This window comes from Phaseolus vulgaris, chromosome 6 (genome assembly GCF_000499845.2).
Source record: "Phaseolus vulgaris cultivar G19833 chromosome 6, P. vulgaris v2.0, whole genome shotgun sequence".
In the NCBI taxonomy this organism is placed as follows: Eukaryota; Viridiplantae; Streptophyta; class Magnoliopsida; order Fabales; family Fabaceae; genus Phaseolus; species Phaseolus vulgaris.
The window spans coordinates 1,444,137-1,469,929 of NC_023754.2; the positions used below are offsets into that span (position 1 = coordinate 1,444,137).

Here is a 25,793-nt window from a genome sequence, read left to right on the forward strand (position 1 = left end):
GGTGCAAATGTACAAAGATAAGTCACACCTTCCATGTGACTTGTTTTTTGTGGCAATTTCAAATGAGTTTCATTTGAATTTTCCCACCTAAATTTCAGCACCCTCACACTATAAATAGAGGTGTCATGCTCATGTAAATTCAGAATTTGAATTTTAAGAAAGGTTACTATATACAAATTAGTGTGTGAGTTGTGAGAATTGTTTCTCCTTCTTCTTGTCTCATCTTGTGAGTGATTGGGGAGCTCCAAGTGGCGGCATTCAAGCACTTATCTTGGATTATCACCTCCAAGTGGCGTGTTCATACCTCCCATGGACTACAACCACATAAGTCTTTCTCATTCCATCTCCATTTCCATTTCCTAATCATGTCTTTGTAATTTCAATCGATAGTTTGTGTTCTTATGTTGTGTTCTTCCATTTCATTCGGTTGTTCTTGTTCATCTTGTGTTTTCTTTTTCAATTCTGCACTTGTAGCAATTTGATTCGATAATTGTGTTTCAATTCCTTGTGTTGTTTTCGGTTCAATGTGGAATGACACTCAATCTTGAGTTTGGTTCATCTTTTGGAAGGCTTTGTTCTCCAATGATGTTTCCTTAAGTTCCTCCACTTGTACCGATTCGTTTTGTCTTTGATTGTAATTCCTAATTGTCATCATTCTTCACATATTTTGTTGTTTTCATGTTTTGAAAAGTGTCTATGCTTGATTCAACTCACATCATGTGGTATCTAGAGCTATGGTTGTGTGGAATTTTTTTTTTTGAGTTGATTGACACTTTAATTATGTTTTTGTGTTAAGTGATTCTGTTTTTGTTTTTGTTTTATTTGAGTCTTACTTGAGTGCAGTTTTCTATTTCTATTTTGATCCTTTGGTGCATTTTATTTTTAGTTTTGAGTTCATGCTTGTGTATTAGATCTATACAAGTTCATGTACATCAATTTCTTTTGTGTCTTTGAGGTCTCTTAATTCTATTTTTTCATTCCAGCATAGGTTTCCTCTATTTTCCAGTTTTTTATGCTGACTAAAATTGCTTATGAAAATTAATTTTGTTGGCAAAAATTTCTGAAACTTTGGATTTGAGTAGTTTGAGGTGTTATAAAAAAAACTGGAAAAAACAGTGTATCAAAATTCAAAATACAAAAAAAATGATAAATCAAATTCGTATAAAGTGCAAAATATGACTCTGGAAAAACAGTGAATGGCAGTGATTTTAAAAAATTTATCACAATTAATTGGCACACTGTTTTTGTGTGATTCCAATGCCTATTTCTAGATAAGATCTTGAATTTTCAGTGGTTTAAATTTCAACTTCCAGTTTGCATTCTCTAGTTCTAGATAAAGTTTTAAAGTCACGCGTAGTTTTTACACAAATTCCAGTAGTACTGTATTTTGGTTTTCTTCATCTATTCTAGTACTATTCTTTAGGTTTCCTTTGTGTGCTATTTTTTCATTGAGTGCCTTATTTTCTTGATTGTCTTTTTCATTTCATATTCTTTTCCAAGTTTTATTCTGTTTTGGTTTAGCTAGTTCTTGTTACACCTTTTCTTGCTTGTCTTTTCTTGTTTCCTTAAGTTTTGTGGTGCTTTGTTCTTTGAGTAAGTGTAGTTTGCTTTGGAATCTTTCACTTGAAGCTCATCCAATCCACAAGGAGACTTGGTTAAGGAAAGAAATATTTTCTTGGAATGGTTTGAGTGTATTTCTTTGCCTATTGCCGCAAGCTTTCTTGTGTTTTATTGACTAACAAGTTTTGTTTAATTGTTTTCTCCTTGTGTTTTGTGTTTCTTTGTTATCATGGCTAATCTTTCTAATGGAGAATCTTCTAAGCCTCATTCACCTAAAAAAGCATACCTAATTGGTGAATTAAAGGATGCCAAACTAACAATTGCGCAAAAGGATGAGGTGATAAGACAAATGGAGGCAAGGCTCAAAAGATTGGAGATGGATCATGAAGATATTCATCAAAACCGAGAGAAAAGACCTCATTATCATCATAGGCATTCTTCACAGTCTTCTCAAAGTTCTTATGGACATCATGAAGAAACCGAATGGGGCACCAACATTATGAAGAAAGGCGCCAAAATGTGGCTAAGCCTTATTTGCCTTTTGTAAAATTACCTAGTTTTAGTGGTGAGGGGGATCCTAATGTGTATTTGGGATGAGAGGCAAAAGTTAAGCAAATCTTTCATGTACATGAGGTCCTAGAAGACCAAAGGTTTAGGCTAGCTTCTTTAGAGTTCATGGACTATGCCATGCAATGGTGGCACAAAACTCTTATGGACATTGGGCTAAACAAGAGCCCGCCCGTGGTCTTTTGGGATGATTTAAAAGCATGTATGCGTGCTAGATTTGTTCCTCCACACTTTAGGAAAGACTTATTGTTGAAGCTTCAAAGGCTTCCTCAAGGCACGCTTAGTGTGGATGGTTATTTTAAAAAACTTGACACGCTTTTAATCAAAGTTGATATGCATGAAAGTAATGAAGCTAAAATGGCTAGATTTGTTAGTGGTCTTAGAAGGGAAATCCAAGATGTAGTGGAGCTTCATGAGTATTCTTCTTTAGAAACTTTGGTTCACCTTGCCATCAAGGTAGAATCTCAAATTGCAAGGAAAAATTCTTTTAAAAATTCTCATAATGATGGGTAGTACCACTCTTCTTGGAAAAATAAAACTAAATCTTTTTCAAAGTATCCTTCTAAAGACTCTACTCTCAAATCTAGAGATTCCAAGCCTTCCACTTCTACTCCTACATCACCATCTAAATCTTCAAGTAAAAACTACTTTAAATGTTTAGGCTATGGCCATATCGTGGCCGATTGTCCAACCAAACGCACCATAATGGTTAAGGGGGGTCAAGTAGTTAGTGAACATAATGATAACTCATATAGATCTAATTCCCCTTCCCCTTCAAACACCCTTAGTAATCATGATTGTGAAATACCTTATGAAGGTGACTTGTTGATGATAAGAAGAATGTTGGGAAGAATTCCAAAATCTTTGGATGATACACAAAGAGAAAATATTTGTCATACTCACTGCCTTATCAACACCAAGTTATGTTCCTTGATTATTGATGGGGGTAGTTACACTAATGTGGCTAGTACAAGAGTTGTGGAGAAGTTATCCTTACCCACTATCTCTCATATCAAGCCTTATAAATTATAATGGCTTAGTGTCGAGGGTGAAATCATGGTTAACAAACAAGTCCTCATAAAATTTTCAAAAGGAAAGTATAAAGATGAGGTTTGATGTGATGTTGTGCCCATGGAAGCAACTCATGTTCTTTTAGGAAGGCCTTGGCAATATGATAGACATGTTTTACATGATGGCCTATCCAATACAATGTCTTTTTCCTTCCAAGGGCGGAAGGTTACCTTAAATCCCCTCTCTCCCCAAGAGGTTCATGAGGACCAAATAAAAATGAAAACTAAAAGAGAAAATGAAAAGGCAAATGAAGTACATCATAACACGAATCACAATATCTTATCAACTAAATCACTTTTGTTGACTCGTGCTACGCCTCCAAGGTATTCTTCTTCTTTGTCTTTTTCATTACCCAAGGTTCCTACTTCAACACCATCTTGGTTAAAGAATGTTAAGGATGATTTTTTCATACCTCCAATTTTTTCAAAAAATATGATCATTCCTAAACAATCTTTCCCAACATGGTCTGCTTATAGGACCTTTTTTTCTGAACTCCCAACGTTTCAAAATGCTAAGTCAAGTTTTCCTATCTCTTCTTGCATTCTCTTATCTAATTGCAAACTAACTTTGTTTTATGTCGGAGTACTGAATTCGTGGGCGAATTCTCTCCAACTTGGGGGGCATGATGAGAATAAAAAATACATGAAGATGACCAAGGATGCTACACTTGAAGGGTCATCTCAACAAGCAAATAAAGACCTCATTAATAGGAGGAATGGACAAGGACCAAAACATCTAAAGTTCTTCTTATTAGTCTTTTCAAAAGATGAGGCCCAAGCCCAATAAGCCTAAGCCCAAGAAGGCCAAGCCCAAGAAACCCATGCCCAAATCATGAGGAGCAAGGCCAAGGCTTTACGAGATGAGCATCATTGAATGGCTCTATTTGTAATTTCTTTTTGGTATTTGTAGTAGAACATAAAAGGAAGGTGTAGATATAAATATAAGATGTGCAAATGTACAAAGATAAGTCACACCTTCCATGTGACATAAAAATAGGGTGTAGGTGTAGGTTTAGGAGGTGCAAAAGAAAGAAACCAAGTCACACCTCCCATGTGAAGTCACACCTTCCATGTGACATAAAAAGAAGGTGTAGGTGTAGTTTTAGGAGGTGCCAAAGAAAGAAACCAAGTCACACCTCCCATGTGAAGTCACACCTTCCATGTGACCTGTTATTTCCATATCTTGGATCATTACCTCCTAGTGGCGTGTTCATCCCTCCCATGGACTACAACCACATAAGTCTTTCTCATTCCATCTCCATTTCCATTTCCTAATCATGTCTTTGTAATTTCAATCGGTAGTTTGTGTTCTTCCCTTTCATTCGATTGTTCTTGTTCATCTTGTGTTTTCCTTTTCAATTATGCACTTGTAGCTTAATTTAATTCGGTAATTGTGTTTCAACTCCTTGTGTTGTTTTCGGTTCAATGTGGAATGACACTCAATCTTGAGTTTGGTTCATCTTTTGGAAGGCTTTGTTCTCAAATGATGTTTCCTTAAGTTCATCCACTTGTACCGATTGGTTTTGTCTTTGATTATAATTCTTAATTGTCATCATTCTTCACATATTTTATTGTTTTCATATTTTGAAAAATGTCTATGCTTGATTCAACTCACATCATTTCATCTTTTCCTTTATTTCATTACGCATTTGTTCATTCATTTGTGTTCTTATTTCTTCTTTTATAATCTGGTCATTGTATTGCCTTATCTACCATATATTGTCTTCAATTTCGCAAACCATCATCATTTTCACTTTATCATTATGTTTTCCCTTTTTCTCTCTAGAAGATAACCTTCACACTTACTTAACCACTTGGTTAAGTTCGTGTCCAGCGACAATCTTCTTTAATCTTATCACCATATTCTGTTAAGGTTACAACTTCTTTTAGATGTGTGGAGGTTTTAATACTTCAACTTCCACTCAACTTCATCCTAATAATTTGTGTTTTGTACATTGCGCACTCACTTAAAAATTGTTTTGGTGCCAAACTTTTTTCTATAGGATTAGTGGGGTGGGTTATGACCCTATATCAATCTTCCTACAAAACTTTCAAAGGAAAGTTTCTCAGGTTTGAGCTTTGACCATGTGCCCAAACTCAACAAAAAGTTTAATGTAGAGAATGGGAGTTTTGATGTTTAAAATCCAAGATGAAGCTTAAAGCCTTGCTGCTTTTGGTTTGGATGTAGTTTAGAGTGTTTAGAATTTATGTAAATATCAGTTCTTAATTTCTGCACAAAGCTTGCTCAACCTATTTTTAAAAGCAAAGTGTTTTTCTAAAGTCAAGAGAAAAACAACCGGTTGAGTTATCGGGATAACCAATTGTTTGTTACCTTGCTAGCAAAGTGTTTTGAAACTTTTTTTTAACTTATTGACTCATTTAACCGATTAACTCGTGGTTTTAACTAGTTAAATATATGCCTTCATAACAACTTTTTGAAAAACTGTTTTAACTATTTTAAAATTGTTTTAGCTGATTCAAGTGCCTCAGACGGCTTTTGAAATGCTATAAATATAGCCTTCTTTCAAATGTTTTAGTAATGAAAAAGAGAGAAGTGTACCGACCCGTCACCGGGCGTTGACCAAAGGCAAAGTCAAAGTCAAAGTCAAACATATGGTGGGACCCACCAAGGGGCATAAGGGAAAAAGTCAATAGGTTGACCACTTTGGGCGTCGCCAGGTGTGGGCGACGCCATGTTGAGGCGTCGTTGATGTTACCCCCCGATACCCACGGGTAGGGAAGACCGTGGAGGGGGCGACACGGTAAGAGGTCACGGTACGGGTGAAGAGGCCTCGGGCCTCGGTACCTCAGAACAGTAGTAAAGAGAAGAGAAAGGTGGCTTCAAGGCCATAGTCCCAGTACCAGTAGGGGGTAACCTGACTCTTGAAGTACCCACGCCACCTCTGGAGAATCCCTGGGATAGATACGACCCAGGAGAGGGCCACTCCCATGTGCATGGTACGAGAGGAAGACAGATACACTCTTAGGGCGAGTGACTAGAAGCTGGGGCGCATGAGCTGGAACCCAAGTAGTCACCCCTCGCGCCAGATGCACTCCGGGGAAGGAAGACTTATACGTTGGAGTTTCCCTAAGTTGGGTTACCGCGTTGTAAGGCCTTCCACGTGGAATCGCGGTTAAGTCAGAAGGACACGTGGCAGTCTGAAACCTTAGTAAGGTACGTTTTTTCAGTTGCACGTTTTACTCAGATTACACACACACTCTAATTGCTTGCTCGCTTACTCATTGTATGCACGAGTGGTTGGAGAGGGAAAGAGAGAGAAAAGTTAGTTACGATACAGTTACGGTGCTCCGATACGGAGGTTTTGATGTTTCTTGCTTGCTTACTTGATCGTCGGAGTGCAAACGGCCGCGAGGGCACCCTTTGCTCACTTCATTTCAGATACTCACGGCGGCGTAAGGCGGAGATCTGAGTTGAGGACGAAGGAGTCCCTGTTCGCGAGTTAGAGCCACGCACTAAGACTTTCTCAGTCAACCGGCAGGAACATTTGGCGCCCACCGTGGGGCAGATTTAAAACATCAGCTCCCACCGCAAGTGTTAGAGGTTTTTCAGTTGCAGTTTTCGAGATTAGGTTTCAAGAATCGCCCAAGATCCACAGTTCATCGTGAAGTTCAGTTCAGTTCACCATTTGTTCGTGTTTGTTTGAGGTTTGCTGGTGATACACTCTCGCTCGTGGTTTCCACCGATTATTTTCCGATTGAACTCAGTTTTCGCCGGTTGTTCGTTAGTCCAGTTCGAGTTCCCATCGTTTTCTTCATTTTCTTGAAGTTTCAACCGTTCGTTCTTTAGTTTCACCAAGTTTTCACCGTTCGTTCGCAATCTCGCTCGATTCCACCGGAGAGTTTGTCAGAACCGCCGTAACAGTTAGAAGAGTTTAAAGAAACTGCTGAAAATGAGGACCACCAGGCAAAGTTCGACGCGCGCTGAGAGCGGAGACATGACCATGCAACAGGTCATGGATATGATGCAGAGATTGTAGGAGGCAATGACAGCATTGAAGGTTGAGCAGGAACGCATGCAAACGGATCTCGCGGCGTCTCAGGCGAGAAATGAAGAGTTATGCCGCGCGAATGAGGAGTTGGGCAACGGGTTGCGCAACAACTCAGGGCTACGCGATGCAGATGAGCGCGAGTGTTTCACTCCACCAAGGGAGTTCTCTACGCCATTCTCGCAGTCAATCTTGGAGGCGGTGATCCCTAACACGTTCGTAGGTCCTAAGGTGACCTTCACTGGGATGGAAGACCCCGAAGCACATCTCACTGCGTTTCACACGCAGATGATGTTGGTAGGCGGCTCCGATGCCGTAAGGTGTAAGCTCTTTATGAGCACGTTGACTGGGATGGCCATGGATTGGTTCATCAGCCTTCCAGATGGCCATATCACATCTTTCACACAGCTTTCCCAGCTATTCAGGGAGCAGTACCTAGCGAACAGGGCCCCACCACCAGTTTCGTACGACTTGTTTGACGTGAAGCAGTATCAAGGCGAGACCTTAAAGGAATATATTAATCGCTTCAGAGCCCAGGTGGTGAAGGTTGGCACCACGGAGGAGCCCATGATCGTCCGCAACCGTCCCCGAACTTTTGCTGAGATAAGGCGACGCGCTGTGGAACACATCGCCACTGAGGGCGAGGTATGTGAGAAGCGCACAAGTGTTGCGCACGCACCCCCGAGCACAACGAGGGTCAACGAGGCCGCGACGGGAAGGAAGAATCAGGAGAGGAGACGCCCATACGAGGCGAGGAGGCCCCAAGCTAGGGGTCGAGCAGAGGAAAACAGGCCGGCGAGGGAAGGAAATAGGCCGATAAGGCACAATTTCGTGGTGGAGCTCAAAGATCTTATTGTTGTGCCAAACATAGCTGATAGGCTGAGGCCACCAGTGAAGACAGATAAAGTGCTGGGACCTCACAAAGACTCGTGGTGTGAGTTCCACGAGGCATTTGGGCACCACATCAACAACTGTTTGGCGCTGGGCCATCAGTTAGATGAACTGGTGAAGAATGGTTTTCTGAAAGATTACCTGGCCGGGTCTGCTACGGTCGCGACCTTGGCAGTACCAGAGGAAGATCAGGCGCATGAAATGCCAATCCACGGAGAAGTACACACCATCTCTGGTGGCTTCTCAGGAGGGGGGCCCACTGCCTCTCAGCGCAAGAGGTATGTGAGGTCAGTGAATTCAGTTGTTGGAGAGGGTTCGGACGACCCGTGGGAGACAAACCTGGTGTTCACGAAAGCTGATCTACGTGATGTCATCCCACATGACAATGACCCCGTGGTTATTTCAGTTGTCACAGTTGGGAGAAAGGTGCATAGAGTTCTCGTCGACCAGGGCAGTTCTGTAGATGTCATGTTTTAGTCGACCTTCAACAAGCTGCAGTTGTCCCCTAACCTACTGAGGCCCTACACTGGATGCTTGTATGGGTTTGCAGGGGACCAAGTGGAGGTACGTGGCTACTTGGAGCTAAGGACGACGTTTACGGATGGAACGACGTCCAGTACAGAGAGCATTTGATACTTGGTAGTTAATGCCAATTCAACTTACAATATTCTGCTGGGTAGGCCAGCGCTGAACATGCTAAGAGCAGTGGCCTCCACGCGCCACATGAAGATGAAGCTGCCAGACCTTAGTGGCAGGGTGATTGTGATCAAGTCTGATCAAGAGGAGGCCCGAAAATTCTATGAGAACAGCTTAAAAACAAAAAGGGGCGTGGTTATGGTGATGGAACGCCCACCCGTTTCAGATACGCCAATGGAGGTAGAGCCCTTGGAAGAGGCGACGCCCGCGGAGTCAACGCTTGTCGAGGCCTCACCCGCGGAGGCGACGCCCAGGGAAGACGCGCACTTAAAAGAAACACATGGGGAGGCCTCGCCCATGGAAGAAGTATCCGAGGGAGCCTCGCCCATGGAAGAAGCGTAAGAGGAGGCCACGCCTGAAGCACCTGATGGGGCGACACCTATAAGAGAAGGCAGCAGAGGTGAGTCTCGTGCGGAGAGTGTGCGAGACAGGCGACCCCAACCAGTAGCCAACATGGTGGAAAGGCAGATAGGTGGCAAGGTATTCAAGTTGGGACGTTTGCTTAGCCAGGAGGAGCAGGATGAAGTGGCGGCGGTGATCTCGCGCCACCTAGATGCGTTCGCATGGTTCGCCTCAGACATGCCAGGCATCGACCCAGACTTCCTATGCCACCACCTCACCATGGATCTCAAGGTCCGCCCTGTACGACAGAGGAGGAGGAAGTTCAACGAGGAGAGACGCCTCGTCGTGCAGGAGGAGATGCAGAAATTGCTAAGTGCTGGGCACATCAGGGAGATCCAATACCCTGAGTGGCTGGCCAATGTCGTCTTGGTGAAGAAGGCGAATGGAAAGTGGAGAATGTGTGTCAACTTCACGGATTTGAATAAGGTGTGCCCTAAAGATTCGTAGCCCTTGCTTAGCATCGACGCGTTGGTGGACAACGCTTCAGGGTGTAAGATGCTGAGCTTCTTGGATGCATTCTCGGGGTACAATCAGATAAAGATGCATCCAAGGGATGAGAGCAAAACGGCGTTCATGACGGAGACGTGCAGTTACTGCTATAAGGTGATGCCGTTTGGGCTGAAGAACGCGGGCGCCACCTACCAGAGACTAATGGATAAGGTCCTTGCACGCATGCTGGGAAGGAACGTGCAGGCCTACGTAGATGACATGGTGGTGACCTCGCAGGAGAGGAGGTGGCACACATCGGATCTAGAAGAGCTGTTTGGCACCATATCAAAGTACTGCCTCAAGCTGAACCCCGAGAAGTGCGTCTTCGGGGTTGAGGCGAGTAAGTTTTTGGGCTTTATGCTCACGGAGAGGGGAATAGAGGCGAACCCTAATAAGTGCGCAGCTATCATTGCCGTGAGGAGCCCAACCTCAGTGAAAGAAGTGCAACAACTTACTGGGCGGATGGCATCTTTGTCAAGAGGAACCCCTACCTTCAGTGCCTCAAGAGGAACAACCACTTTGCGTGGACAGATGAGTGCGAAGCAGCATTTCTCAAGCCAAAGGAGTACTTGGCGACGCCTCCGGTGTTGTGTAATCCACGGGCAGGCGTCCCCCTTCGCTTATACTTCGCTGTGACTGAGTGGGCTATCAACTCTGTGCTGGTCCAGGAGCAGGATCAAGTGCAGAGGCCCATCTACTTCGCAAGCAAGGCTTTGCAAGGCCCAGAGTCGAGATACCAGTCGTTGGAGAAGGCGGCGCTGGCAGTAGTGTTCTCGGCCAGGAGGCTCCGCCACTATTTTCATAGCTTCACAGTGGTGGTCATGACGGACCTCCCCATTCAGAAGGTCCTACAGAAGGCAGATGCCACTGGGAGGATGGTTCGCTAGGCAGTGGAGCTGTCAAAGTTTGATATCCAGTACGAGCCCAGGGGATCCATTAAAGGGCAAGTCTACCCAGATTTCGTTGCAGAGCTCTCACCAGGAGGTGCCCCCCTAGAGGTGGAGTTAGGATCACGGTGGATGCTCTCAGTGGATGGGTCCTCCAATCAACAGGGGAGCGGTGCGGGAATAGTCTTGGAGGGGCCTAATGGGGTGTTAATCGAGCAAGCCCTACGTTTCTCCTTCAAGGAAAGTAATAACCAAGCTGAGTATAAGGCTTTAATCGCTGGAATGCTCTTGGCCAAGGAAATGGGCGCGCAGAGCCTCTTGGCAAAGAGTGATTCGCAGTTGGTCACAGGGCAGGTGACTGGGGAGTATCAGGCAAAAGACCCGCAGATGGCGGCGTATCTGAAGTATGTCCAAGTGTTGAAGGGAGCTTTCGCTACGTTTGAGCTGGTGCATGTCCCTAGAGAACAAAATGCCAGAGCTGACCTGCTCGCCAAGCTGGCCAGCTCAGGCAAAGGGGGAAGGCAGATGGCAGTCATTCAAGAAACGCTCAAAACGCCGCGAAAGTTTGTGGCAGAAAATAGGGTGGATGTTCTTCACATCAGCGCGACAAGGGGGAAGTCGAGGAGTCATCGGTCGTTAATTCAAGATACGGCGAGGGCACCCCATGGCAGCGCCTATGCGACCTCGCCCGAAGAAGAGAAGTGTGCGCAAGTATGTACCTTGGTAGAAGGGGACACGTGGATGACGCCTTATAGGCGATACATAGCAGATGGGATTCTCCCAGTGGAGCCTGGGAAGGCAAGAGGATAAAGAAGAATTCCGCAAGGTATACTCTCATTGATGGAGTGCTATTGAGACACGGGTTCACGCACCCAATTCTGACATGTGTGAATGGCAACGAGTGTACGAGGATCATGTCGGAGCTTCACGAGGGGGTTTGTGGAACCCACGTAGGGGGAAGATCATTAGCTTCCAAGGTGATTCGTGCAGGGTTTTATTGGTCATCGGTGAGGGAAGATTGTGTAAGTAGTGTCAGATGCATGCTGACTGGCACAAGACGCCTCCAGAAGAGCTGAGGTCAATTTATAGCCCGTGGCCTTTCCACAAGTGGGGAATTGACATTTTGGGGCCTTTCCCTTTGGCGATAAGGCAGATGAAGTACTTGATAGTCGCCATCGAGTACTTCACGAAGTGGATAGAGGCAGAACCAGTTGCACAGATCACTGCACACAAGGTACAACACTTCGTATGAAAGAATATTGTATGCCGCTTCGGTGTGCCAAGGCGTCTCATCTCGGATAATGGCACTCAGTTTGCCAGCCTGCAAATGAGCAAGTTATGCGCAGAAGTAGGAATTAAGTAGGTGTTCGCGTCTGTCGAGCACCCCCAGACTTACGGACAGGTGGAGTCCGCGAATAGATTTTTGTTGAGGGGGTTGAAGTGAAGACTTGAGAAGGCTAAAGGAGCGTGGGCAGAAGAAGTACCAAGGATTGTGTGGGCTACCACACCACGCCTCAATCTTCCACCATGGAGACGCCGTTCAGCCTAGTATATGGGTCAGACGCCATGATCCCGGTAGAGATTCACGAAAGCACGCCCCGTTTTCAAAGTTTTGTAGCAGAGGAGTCCAACGAAGAAAGAAGGGTGAATCTAGACCTGTTGGACGAGGCTAGAGAAGAGGCGAGGATAAAGGCTGAAGCCGTGAAGAGAAGGGTAGATGATGGAGATCAAGCTCAAGAGGAAATAGAAGCCAAGGATCAAGGACAAAAGGAGGTAGAAGAAGCTCAAGGAGACACTACCTTACCTCAAAGGCTTACAAGGAGCAAGTTTAAGGAATTAGGAAGTAGTGGTAGATTGTTTTCTCTTTTTATAGTGTCTCTTGTATAAAAAGTAGAATGTTTAAATACATAGTCTTTAGGAAGGTGCTTAGAGGGAAACATTAGACACCTCTTTTGTAAAAGCATCTTTAGGCTTTAGCTTAAAAAATTCTAGAAGCTTATGCGTTAGCTTAGAAGGGGAGGTAGCTTAGGAGACTCTTGAGTATCGTAGGATGCAAGCTTTGTAAAGCTAATGACCGGCCCTTGCTCCTATAAAAGGAGGGCTTGGGTCCTTCATTATTCAGAATTGGAATTTGTAGTATCAAAACTCTCCCAAATTGGTGATCGAGTGTAGTGAGAACTTGTATTCTCCTCTTCCTAGTCTCATCTTGAGTGCCTTAGTTCTCTCAAGTGGCGGCATTGCACACTTATCTTGGAGCATTCACACTTCAAGTGGCGTGTTCATCAACCAAGTTCTTCAACCACATAAGTCTTCTCTCTTCTTCATCTATTTCTTCCATTTCCGTGATCATATGAACTCATAAACATGTCTTAGGTTCTTTTCTTGCAATTCTATTCGGTGCTTTGCCTTTATTTCACATTTTGTTCGGTTCATCTTCTTCCTTACTGAGTTTAAATAGTTCATCTTCATTCTAGCTTGATTTGTTCGGTTCATTTCACTTTTAAGCCTTTTTAATCGGTTCATTTGAACTCTTGCACCTTTTAATCGGTTCAATTGGCAAGAAATGGAACTTCCATGTGAGCTTTGGTGTTTGGCGCAAGTTTTGGTGAGTTCTTGAAACATAGAACATTGATCCATTTCTATAAAAGTGCCTATTCAATCTCCAACTCAAGTTGATTCCATAAAATGTCAAAGAATCATCTATATCTTGCTATTAGAATCATATCAGTAGAGCACCAGTACAGCTCTAAGGTGAAGCCGCGGCAGTTCCAAGTGGCTGACCTGGTTATGCGGAAGGCTCATCCCTATGAGTTGGAGAACAAGTTGTCTCCCAAGTGGACTGGACCCTTCAGAGTAACCGAAGCCAAGGGGAATGGTTCGTACAAGCTTGAGACTCTAGAAGGAGGTCCCATCCCACGTAGCTGGAACGCAGCCAATTTAAAGTTTTATTTCAGCTAAAGACATTATGTAGTATACAGTTTAAAAGGGGACACTCTTTTTTCCTTTCGGGGGTTTTTTAATGAGGTCACCCAAGTAAAAAAAGAAGTTCAAGAATACTTTGTCTCATTCCCCTTTACCCTTTATCTTGTAATGTAAGGAAACGCTAGGGGGAAGGGCCGCCGCTTTGGGCGTCGCTAGGTGCGGGCGTCGCCAGGTACAGGCGACGCCAGGTGTGGGCGTGGACACCAGGCGCACAAACCAGCTTGGATGCGTCGCCACCCCAAAGGAAGTGGCAGGAACACACTCTTCGGGCGTGGGCGACATGTTAGGAAGGTACGTATAGTAAAGTTAAAAAATCCGGGCGTTTAGTCCCTGGGCAGGGGTTAACGGATTCCTTCGGGACGCCCCCTCCCCAGGTGAGAACGGCTAGCCCCGGTGTCCGACGTTTAGACACCTCGCAAGGAAGTGGCGAGGGGCGTTTCCTTCGAGTGTGGGTGTCGGGCAGTAAGAAAGTTTGGAGCAGTGTAGAGCCAGGTGACTTGGTGCATAGACACGTCATGTAGGAGAAGTGCTCTCAGCACCGGTCATCTGGTCATCTTGGTGTTTAGACACACCGGGGACGATACGACACTGCTCTCAGCATGTCTCTCCTCGGGCGTGGGCACCAAGAACACTGACCGCCTTGGTGTTTTTAGACACTCCGAGGACGAAACGGTGCTGCCTTCGGGCAGGCCTCTCCTCGGGCGTGGGCACCAAGTGCGCAGAGACAAGGGCTAAGTTGCCTTGGTGTTAAACACCCCGTGGACGATACGACGCTGCTGTAATAGGCCTCTCTACGGGCGTGGGCACCAAAGCGTGACTTTGTCCCAAGTGTTTAGACGCGCTGAGGACGATACAACCTCACGTTCAGCAGGTCTCTCCTCGAGCGTGGACACCTAGTGCAGGTAAGATAAGCCCTCCACGCCCTCGAGCGATGTCGAGGCCACAAAAGAAGATCTAAAGTCCTCCCTCGCCCTTGAGCGACGTCAAGGCCGTAGAAGAGATGAGATCTCATTCGTCCTAAGCAATGACGAGGCCGCTGGCACCTTTGGCAGTACGCGTCTTAGGGCTCAAGAAGAGGAAGTCAAAGAGGAGACAGAAATTCAAAGAACGAAAGGAAAGCATAAACACAAGTTATCAATAGCAGTAAAAGCAGAGGAAATGCACTAGGGAATGAAGTCATTGCGAAGAACGGTTATACTCAGAATACGTCAAAGAAGATGAAGCCAGAACGATCAATTATATTCAAAGGTGTGTAGCAGAAAATGTCCACAACAATTACAAATTCAAGTCAAAACGGCTATATATATACATGAAGTGTTTATCAAGGTTACAGAACAAGGTTAATCCTAAAGGGCCGTCAAAGGCACGATTTTGCCTTCGACCACTTCGCTGAAAGGGTTGCACTCTGAAATGTTGATGCCAGGGTTCGCACAAGCTGCTTGGACAAGGGCCTCAGCAAACCCGTCGGTGAACCCCGTCGCGGCTTCTTGGACTAGCTTTTCCTTTATTGCCTTGAAGTTCTCAGCTTGGGAGGTCATCTCTTGGTCTTTGGCCGCTAAAGCAGCCACGAGCTCCTGAACTTTGGCCTGCAGAGTTGTGTTTTCGGCAGTTAGCAAGTCGCAGTCATTGGTTTTGCCCTCAAGTGCAGCCTCAGTCTTTGCCAGTTTCTGCTCCCGGTCGACGCGGTGGTCTTCAAGCTTCTTCTACTACGCCTTAGAAGCCTCCGCCGCGTCTTGAAGCTCCACCACTTTCACGCGAAGGGGCACGAGCTGCCCAAGGAGTTCAACATGGGCTTGCCCCGCCTCATGCAGCCTTTTGCTGGTATCTTCCTTGGCCTTTTGGATTAGCCTCAAGGAATCCTTATAGGCCTCCTCTTGGCGCTCCCAGCGACGTGACAGGGTCTCTTTCTCCTCTTTGAGCATGACATTTTCTTTCTCCAAAGCTTGAAAGGCAGAGACCTCGATAGCTTTGGCTTTAGCTTGGTCTCACCAAGTGTTGGCACAGGCGATGAAGGCACCCATGTAGTAATTCATGCCTTCCTTCTTGGGCCCTTCAGTTTGGCTGCGTGGAGACATTTTTTCCAGGTAACCCCTCAGTGTGTCTTGGATTGGTAGGGGAAGCTCTGGTGCAGGCGTAGGGTGAGCCGGTTCAGATTCGATCCCGCCCTCCAAGGCCATTGGTTGAGGAGGTGAGGTGGCACTTGGAGGGTGCTCCCTGAGAGACTCAGCCCCATGCGAAGAGGAAGAAGTGGAGGTAGCAACTTGAGGGGCAGCGCGGGTAGTCCTTCTTCTTTTGAAGACTTGCCCTTCAGCAAAATCTTCCTCGTCTTCTGAAGGAACCACTACCACCCCTTTGCCTTTATCAAGGGGGGCTGGTGCAGCAGTGGATGCGGCCAGGGCGAGAAGCATGGCTTCTATGGGAGGTGGTGAGTGTGGGGGTTGAGTTGGAGATGGTAGAGTTTGGGGAGTGGTTGTTGGAGGTGGACTTTGGGGGCAAAGGGTGGGGGAGGTAGGGGCGTTTTCAGAGGTTGGAGGTTTGGAGACCCCACCCCCTTTCGATGAAGCAGATTTCATGGCTTGGGCAAGTTTCCATCTCCTTTGCTTGTCCATTTTTGAATCTGTATCAAGCGGGCAAACACAGTGAGAGTTAAGCACAAGCTAAATTATGACATGAGAAAGCATATAAACCATGCACAAAGCAAAAACAAGAAGAAGCAAAGAATAAAGGGTTAAAGGAGGTGGTTCTCGTACTTATGTAACTAGCAAGGGCTTCAGCGTCGTACTCACGACCTATCAGAATGGAGGTGTCGAAGACCCCACGCTGGCCAGGATTTGGCAAACCTCCCGATCAGTCGAGGGCAGCTCATCAAGGGACTTGGGCTTGGTTAGCTTGACTTTCTTCACCCAGTACAAGGGGAAGCCGTAAAGAGCAGTGCGGTCGTAATCAGAACAACACACTCTAAAGAATTTGCCCCTCCATCCCTTGTAGGATTGCTGGAACAGAGTTAGGAGGACCCTCCCAGCGATGCTATTGAAGCTCTCGCAGAGGCTTTTTCCCTGCTTCTTCACCTCGAAGAAGTGAAGGAAGATATCCACTGAGGGGGGTTGGCCAAAATACCCGCAGAGGATCCTGAAGGCCTTGATGAAGGCCCAGCTGTTGGGATGAAGCTGGGCAGGGGCAATGTTGATCTCTTTGAGAAGCTCCCTCTCGAACCCAGAGAAAGGCAAGCGCATCCCAATGCGCTTGAAGACCGTTTGGTAAAAGAAGAAGAATGGGACCCCATTGTTGGACCTCTCATCCCCACACACAGGCTCGCCTGGGGTACAAGGAAGCACATATATGTCCTCATCGTGCCTCCTTGCAAAGGTGTGATGTTGGTAGACGCTTGGTCTGTCAATATGATCCCTCCAATCCTTCATGGAGGTTAGGCTTGAGCACTCATTGAGCAGCTCATCAGAGGCCCAGGGGTAAAGGGCTTTGTAGTTGACCCTTGGGGGAGGAGGATTGGTCGTCGTTTTAGTACGTGCCATTGAGGAAAGCTGAAGAATAAAGAAGGAAAAAGGTTTAGCAAACGGGGGTTAAGGCGAAAAGGGGAAAGAAACCCTAAGAGAAACCCTACCCACGCGAGAAATCGAGAGGAGGAGAAACAGAGAAATGAGGAAGAAGAGTGCAAATGCGAAAGAAATAAATAGGCCCAGGCAGTTATATCGGTACAAAATTTAAAAGGAGGAGCCATCGAAGGAGAAAAATCATTCCTTTTGAGTATCTGGTTTGATGGAGATTGGAAGCGCGAAGAAGAGAGCAAAGATTGCAGAGAAAGCTTGAGAAGATGAACAGTGAGTAGAATGCGAAAAGTGACGAAACAGTAACCGGGAGCGCGTGTTTTTGAAAGATATAACGTAAACTTGAGGAGCGCGAGAGACGTTAAGTTGTGGTCGTGCGATTCGGCCACTTGTCAAGAGATTAAAGCGCAACTTAAAGTGTCACATCCTCAGTGTAGAGAATGTCAGTGCAGAGAATGTCACGTCAGCTGCTCAGAGAATGTCACGTCATCAGAAATGCCACGTGGATGGTAGGGCGAGGCCTTAATCTTTTTGCTGAAACAAGTGTCAGCTCTAGACTCGGGGGCTTGTGTACCGACCCGTCACCGGGCGTTAACCAAAGGGAAAGTCAAAGTCAAAGTCAAACATATGGTGGGACCCACCAAGGGGCTCAAGGGAGAAAGTCAATAGGTTGACCACTTTGGGCGTCGCCAGAAATGGGCGTCACCAGAGGTAGGCGTCGCCAGGTGTGGGCGACGCCATGTTGAGGCGTCGTTGATGTTACCCCCCGATACCCACGGGTAGGGAAGACCGTGGAGGGGGCGACACGGTAAGAGGTCACGGTACGGGCGAAGAGGCCTCGGGCCTCGGTACCTCAGAACAGTAGTAAAGAGAAGAGAAAGGTGACTTCAAGGCCATAGTCCCAGTACCAGTAGGGGGTAACCTGACTCTTGAAGTACCCACGCCACCTCTGGAGAATCCTTGGGATAGATACGACCCAGGAGAGGGCCACTCCCAAGGGTGAACCATGTGCATGGTACGAGAGGAAGGCAGATACACTCCCAGGGCGAGTGACTAGAAGCTGGGGCGCATGAGTTGGCACCCAGGTAGTCACCCCTCGCGCCAGATGCACTCCGGGGAAGGAAGACTTACACGTTGGGTTACCGCGTTGTAAGGCCTTCCACGTGGAATCGAGGTTAAGTCAGAAGGACACGTGGCAGTAAGCACTGAAACATCGAGGTATATAAGCTTCTCTGAAAGCTTAGTAAGGTACGTTTTTTCAGTTGCACGTTTTACTCAGTTTACACACACACTCTAATCGCTTGCTCGCTTACTCATTATATGAACGAGTGGTTGGAGAGGGAAAGAGAGAGAGAAGTTAGTTATGATACAGTTACGGTGCTCCGATATGGAGGTTTTGATGTTTCTTGCTTGCTGACTTGATCGTCAGAGTGCAAACGGTCGCGAGGGCGCCCTTTGCTCACTTCATTTCAGGTACTCACGGCGGTGTAAGGCGAAGATCTGAGTTAAGGACGAAGGAGTCCCTGTTCGTGAGTTAGAGCCACGCACGAAGACTTTCTCAGTCAACTGGCAGGAACAAGAAGTTTTACACTCTGATTTGAGATCAAAAAGAGAGATTACAATTTGTTTGTGAAAAGGAGTTTTCCAAAGTTTAACAAGATTGCTTTTGAGCTTTGTTGTGATTCAAGAACTGATCATAGGGTTTATGGTGTACTGTTATTCCAGGTGTTTTCTACCCTTTCTTAGTTTCTTGTAATTGTTCATATTACATTCTGTAAACGTGTTTGTAAAATCCTCTAAAGTCAGTGTGATTCTGGCTTAAGGTGTTTGTTGGTGCAAAGAGGATGAGTAGTGATGGAGATCAAGCTCAAGAGGACATGGAGGCCAATCAACAAGATCAAGACGAGGTGGAGGCACAAATAGAAGACGCCCATGGAGGTCAAAGTCCACCTCAAAGGATTACAAGAAGCATGTTCAAAGCTTTGGGAGCTAGAGGACATTTATTTTCTCTTTTTGTAATTTCTTTAGTTGAAGGTGCTTAGAGGGAAACATTAGAAACCTCTTTTGTTTTAGCATCTTGTAGGCTTTAGTTAGGAGCTTTGGGGGGGTGTATTAGTAGATAGGTGTAGAAGTAGAATAGGAGGTGCCAAAGTGAAGGAAAGGGTCACACCTTCCTCATGCATAGAATAGGCGCCGGTTCTAGAATGATTTGGGAGGGAATTTTGAATTGTTTTAGCTTTCATTTTCAGCACCTTAGGCTATTAATAGAGGTGCTCTCTTTGTAAAATTCAGATTGGAATTAATCTAAGAAAACTCTACTCAAATTTTGAGTGACCTTTGGAGAGCTTTTGGAGCCTTCTTCTCTAGTCTTATCTTGATGGATCAATGGAGTCCTCAAGTGGCGGCATCACTCTCATCTAGGAGCATTCCACACTTCTAGTGGCGAGATCATCCATCCTCCTTCCATCTTCATGAGCATTCTCTTCTCCTTCCTTTCTTCTTCTTCAATTGTTCATGTTGCCTTGTGTTCTTGAGTTGTTTAGTTTCGGTTTTTCTATTTTCCAGCACTATGTTCTGTTTTGTTTTTAATTCTGTTCGGTTCATATGATTAGTTGCTTAATTTTGTTCGATCATTCCAGCTTTCATTCTCTTTGTTGATTCAATTTGACAATATTTGGTTCATCCAAATGAGTTTGGGATTTGGTACTAGTTTTTGGTGAGTTCTTGTCTTAGAACAATGATCCAACTCTAAGAAAAGTGCCTCTATATTTTCCAGCTCAAGGTGATTCCTAAGAATGTCAAGAATCTTGTTCTATGTGGCTATTGGAATCACATCATGTAGGCTTTGTTGGATTCAAAGTCACCTCTTTGTGGTGTGTTGTTTGTAATCTAGGATTGGTTACATAGTGGAATACTCAATGGTTTGGCTGAGGACTGGATGTAGCTCAGGGGTTGAGTGAACCAGTATAAACTTTGTGTGTGAATCTCTCTATATCTCTCTCTATTATAATCTGTTTGATATTTGATATGTTGTCATAATCAACTGATTATTTCGTATTTTCAACCGGTTGATATTCCTGCTTTACAAACTGCTTATACTTATTTTTGTCACTGTAATATAAACAACCGGGTAATATTAATCGATTGTTTTTCTGATAACAGTTTTAATAGCTTATTTTTGTTGGCTTCTCTTATTCTTCCTAATATACTTCATAAAAGAAAGTCATTCTTAGTTATTATTTGCGAAAACCTTTTGTAAACAATTCACCACCCTCTTGTTTAAGCCATCAATTCTAACATTTAAGACTTTAATATTGTGGAGATTGTTGTACCAATTATAATGATTTTTTATACCCTTACACTCTTTTAAGTGGAGAGTTTAGTTATAAAAAAAAAAATTAAAGTTAAAGAAAATAAGATGACAATACATATCAATCTATCTCGTTATCATCTGTCTTACATTTGGTTTGTTAAGAATGGGTTGGGGTGGATTGTTCTGTAAAGGCGTTTTCTTTCTGCATCTATATAGTTTCTTCTTGTATCTTTATAATTGTTTTAATTTTAAAACTACCATTCTGCAAATATTTTTAGGCTAAGGGTGATGTTGGAGTGGAATGAGGTTAGTGGTGAAGTTTGTGGTGAAATTTGTGTTTATTTCTTTGGTGGGTAGTTGCAGTGGTGGTTTGTATGGTGGTACGTAGTGGTTTGTGGTGATTAGGTACCTGATTTCGTTTTAGGTAAGGTGTTGTGGATTTTTTTCGCTTTTGGATTGTGTAATCCATAGAAGTTGTCATTAAGGACAAAGCGTATGAGACATTGGTACGTGGAGGCTGAACACCATCTTGGGAGGATTTTCTAGAGGAGGGAGCTCTGCTTCCAAGCATAAGGGGTAGGCACAAACAATGATGTCCCTGGAAGCGAGAAAACTTTATCATCCACAAGAACCCACTCTCTGTTTCACGAGCTCCGACTTGGAAGACGTGGTTCCTCACGAGGATGATCTGGTGGTGATATTTGTTGTCACCGTAGGAAGGAAGGTGGACAAAATCTTGATTAATCAAGGGAGCTCGATGACGTGATGTTGATGGAGATCAAGCTCAAGTGGACATGGAGGCCAATCAACAAGATCAAGAAGAGGTAGAGGCATAAATGGAGGACGCCCATGGAGGTCAAAGCCCACCTCAAAGGCTTACAAGAAGCATGTTCAAAGCTTTACGAGCTAGGGGACAATTATTTTCTCTTTTTGTAATTTCTTTGGTTGAAGATGCATAGAGAGAAACATTAGAAACCTCTTTTGTTATAGCATCTTGTAGGATTTAGTTAGGAGCTTTAGGAGGGGGGTGCGTTAGTAGATAGGTGTAGGAGTAGAATAGGAGGTGCCAAAGTGAAGGAAGAGGTCACACCTTCCTCATGCTTTGTAAATGGCGCCGGTTCTAGAACTTTTTTAGGAGGGAATTTTGAATTTGTGTAGCTTGCATTTCAGCACCTTAGGCTATAAATAGAGGTGCTCCCTTTGTAAAATTCAGATTTGAATTTAGAGTAAAGAAACTATACTCAAATTTTGAGTGAGCATTGGAGAGCTTTTGAGCCTTCTTCTCTAGTCTTATCTTGAAGGATCCATGGTGTCCTCAAGTGGCGGCAGCACACTCATCTAGGAGCAACCATCCTTCTAGTGGCGTGATCATCCAACCTTGCATCCATCTTCATGAGCATTCTTTTCTCCTTCCTTCCTTCTCTTTCAATTGTTCATGTTGTCTTGTGTTCTTGAGTTTATGGTTCGGTTGTTCTTATTTTCCAGCAATCATTTTCAGTTCTTTGCCTTCTAATTTCATTTTGTTCGGTTCAGTTTGTTTCTTATCCAATTTTGTTCGGTGATTTTAAGTTTTACCTCTTTTTGTTGGTTCAATTTGACAATATGAGGAACTTCCATGTGAGTTTGGATTTGGTGCTAGTTTTGGTGAGTTCTTGTCTTAGAACATTGATCCAATTCTAAGAAAAAGTGCCTAACAATTGTCCAACTCAAGTTGATTCCTAAGAATGTCAAGAATCATTCTCTTCTATGCTATTGGAATCACATCATGTGGTATCAAGAGTTTAGGTGTGTTCTTGTTTAATTTTTGAGTTGTGTAGCACTTTATTTCAAGAGCTCTTTTAATTTCTTGCAATTTATGATTCTGTTTTTAGGCTTATTTGAGTTTGCTTGCTGTTTTAATTCTTTTGCCTATCATATGTTTGAGTATTTTCCTTTTTGAATCCTTACAAGTTTTGTCTTAAGTCATGTTTTTCCATAATTGTCATCACTTCTAGTAGTACTTTTATTGCTTTTAATTGTTTCTTGCTTTAGTGTCATATAATTTTCTGAGTTTGATATTGATCCTTTGTGCATTTTCTGTTTTAGAATTGAGTTCATACTTGTATTTTAGACCTATACAAGTTCATACACATTATTTTCCATTATGTCTTTGCTAGTTCATAATTATGTTTTTCATTCCTATTAGGATTCCTCTGTTTCTGAAAATGTGCTTACTGTTTTTCCTTATTGCAATTGATTTACTCACTGGAAAATTCTGAAATTCTGGATTTTTGATATTCAAAGTGTTAGAAAAGAGTAGAAAAAAGAATTATTCAAAAATTCAAAGTACACAAAAAATGATAAATAAAATACAAAAAGTGTACATTACTGCCAAAAAAAAAATACGGTAATCCGCAGCGATTTTGAAAAATTTATCTCAATTAATTGGCTTACTGTTTTTATGTGATTCCAGTGCCATTATTGAGTTAACATCTTAAAGTTTCTGTGGTTTAAATTTCATAATCCAGTTCGCTCTACATCATTCCAGTTAAATCAGTGAATATCAAGCACAGTTTGCATAAAAAATATTTTCCAGTAGCTAAATTTTTGTTTTCTTCATCTACTCTAGTGCTTTTCCTTAAGTATTCTTTTGTGTGCCTATTCTTTATTTTCTTGATTGTCTTTCATTCCTTACTCTTTGAGTTTGTCTTACATATAGTATTCCTTTTGCAATTACCTTTCTTTGCTTATACCTTTTCTTGTTTATCTTTATTGTTTCATTGGTTTTGTGGTGGTTGCCTTTGAGATTGGTGTGCTTGCTTTGACATCTTTCATTTGAGGATTCCAAGACCTCAAGATCAGATTGGTACAAGGACATTATTTCTTTGAGAGTGACCTCTTTTTCTGCCTCAATTCACTTCGGCATTTTGGCTTAAAACACTCACTGTTTTTGCTAATTTTGTTTCTTAACTTGTTTGCTGTTTTTTGTGTGTTTGCTGTTTTTAATTACAAATGGCTGGATTTTCAAGTGATGCATCATATAAGCAGAATTCTCCTTCCAAAGCTTCAATCCTTGGTGAATTACATGAAGCACAAAGAACCATTAGACGCTTGGAAGAGAAATTGCAAAAGATGGAGGTGCAACAAGCTAGACCGTCTCCTTCAATCCATGATGAGCATCATAGACCTTCAACAAGAGCCTCTTCAAATGATTTTGGCCGTGAAGATGAACATAGGAGAAGAAGAACTCCACCCCAATTCCATGGACAAAGACATCATCACCAAGGGGAAAGACAACACTACGGCAATGGCTTCTATCAAGATGCAAAGTCTAGGCTTCCTTCGGTCAAGCTTCCTTGTTTTAATGGCTCTAGTGATCCTAATGTATATTTAGATTGGGAGGCTAAGTGTGAACAAATATTTGAGATCCATGAGATCTATGAGATCCAAGATGATCATAAGCTTAAGCTAGCCACCCTAGAGTTTAGTGATTATGCCATGAAATGGTGGCATGGAATTGTAAAGGACATTATCTATCACAAGGGTCCTCCCGTGGACTCTTGGAACTCTTTAAAGGATCATATGCGCGCTAGGTTTGTGCCCCCACATTTTAGGAAAGACCTCATGTTGAGACTCCAACGGTTTCAACAAGGCACGCTAAATGTGGATGAATATTATAAGGAGCTAGAGACGTTTGTGCTTAAAATTGAATTAGAAGAAAGTGAGGAAGCTATGATTGCTAGGTTTGTGAGTGGTCTTAGGAAGGATATTCAAGACATTGTTGAGTTACAAGAGTATTCATCATTGGGCTCTTTAGTTCATCTTGCAATGAAGGTGGAAGCCCAACTTGCTAAGTGATCCTGCCGGTTGACCAGAGCGCAAGAGTCTTGCCACGTCGAAGGTACCTCCTTCTGGATCAGCTTAGCACCACGTTAGCTTCCGTCCTTCAAGCCTCAAATCCTCGCAAGAACCTGAAAGAAACAGAGTGGCGCTGCTGCGGCCAATCGCGCTCCGACGCTCAAGTCAGTGACGGAATCACCAAATACTAAGAGAAAAGCTAAACTCAAGGAACCGTGCAAATATTCTCCCAGCGTACTCAAGTGTTCTCACAAGCGTAAAGAAGTGTTCTAAACACGCGTACCTCAGAAGTTCGTTAGAGTTCCTTATATACCTGAGCGCTTTCTCTCTCCTGACGGTTACACCTCTGGACACGTGGCTCACATCCAGTTGTACACGTGTCACCATCTGGAGCCTCCCTTCCACCTGAGTGTCACCTCTACTCTTCGAGCTATTCGACTAAGTTACCCATGCAGGGAGTAACTCGGTGCATAGCTTCCTTGGAGCGCGATCTCTTCTAAGTGGCGAGTACGGGGTGTCACCATGCACACCTTCTCTGTGGTCTCGCCTGCCGCTATCACGATCTGCTTCACTTGCACATCATGCACGTTCTAGGAAACTGTTTCCTTGCCTCGACCTCTGGTCAGGGAATGATCATCTGGCAACCTCATCCTCTGTGTTTGTACCTCTTGAAAGCCTTAAGCAAGCCTTCCTTATCTCTCGACGATGTGCTCTTTTCGGCGATCTCTAACCATCTGGTCTCCCATAACTCACATACGACGATTATGACGTAAGCCTGGTGACCGCCGGTTTACACATACTAGAGATTGGAGAACGCCAAGCTAACACTTGGCGACTACACAGACTTCCCGATGTACTTCCCCTCTGTCAGCCAGGTGTCCCGTTCAACACGCCTATATTATCGCTTGCTGCCACGTCATCACTTCCGACTACCTGATCGGTACACAAGCCCCCCAGTCTTAAGCTGGGACTTGACCAGCGAAAAGACTAACAGGTCACGTCATCGCCGATCTACGTGGCACTGGTGCAGATTTCCGTACAGCCGTACCCTCTGCTTTTCTGACGCTCCACCAACCTCTTTTTCCATCGCTCGACACGTGGCTTTCATCAACGGTCGTCTTTAACTATCGTTTGCGCTTCCGAACGTTCGAAAAAACCCTTAAACCCTTTGCACTTTCACTGTTCCATCATCTTTCTTCACTCTCAAGCATTCCAAGCGTTTCCTCTGCAACCCACGAAGCTTCTCAACTCTCTCAATCTCCAACTTTCTTCAAAGCTCATCCGATCACAAAAAGGTAACTCTTTTACTCCTTCTATGGATATTTGCTGCATTTTAACCGATTCGCATCATCCATTATCTGTCTGAAGCATACGTTGTGGGCTGTTTTTTCCTTTTCTCCTTCTCTCATAACTTAGGGCTTCGCCTTTCATTACGTTCATCCTAGCGAACTCTTGTTCGTTCGTTCTTCCTCCTTCGTCCTCAATCGAGTCGTTCTCTGTGATCTTCGTTTCATCTCTTTTCTTTTTCC

The 25,793-nt window shown here is 44.1% G+C and overlaps 1 protein-coding gene across 1 annotated transcript; it reads left to right on the plus strand.

The window, feature by feature from the left end:
• Positions 1-7,201: 7,201 nt before the first annotated feature.
• On the plus strand, positions 7,202-8,572 carry LOC137832987 (uncharacterized). Its single transcript, XM_068641389.1, has one exon. It carries the CDS (start codon positions 7,202-7,204, stop codon positions 8,570-8,572), a length of 1,371 nt encoding a protein of 456 aa, XP_068497490.1.
• The last annotated feature ends 17,221 nt before the right edge of the window (positions 8,573-25,793 follow it).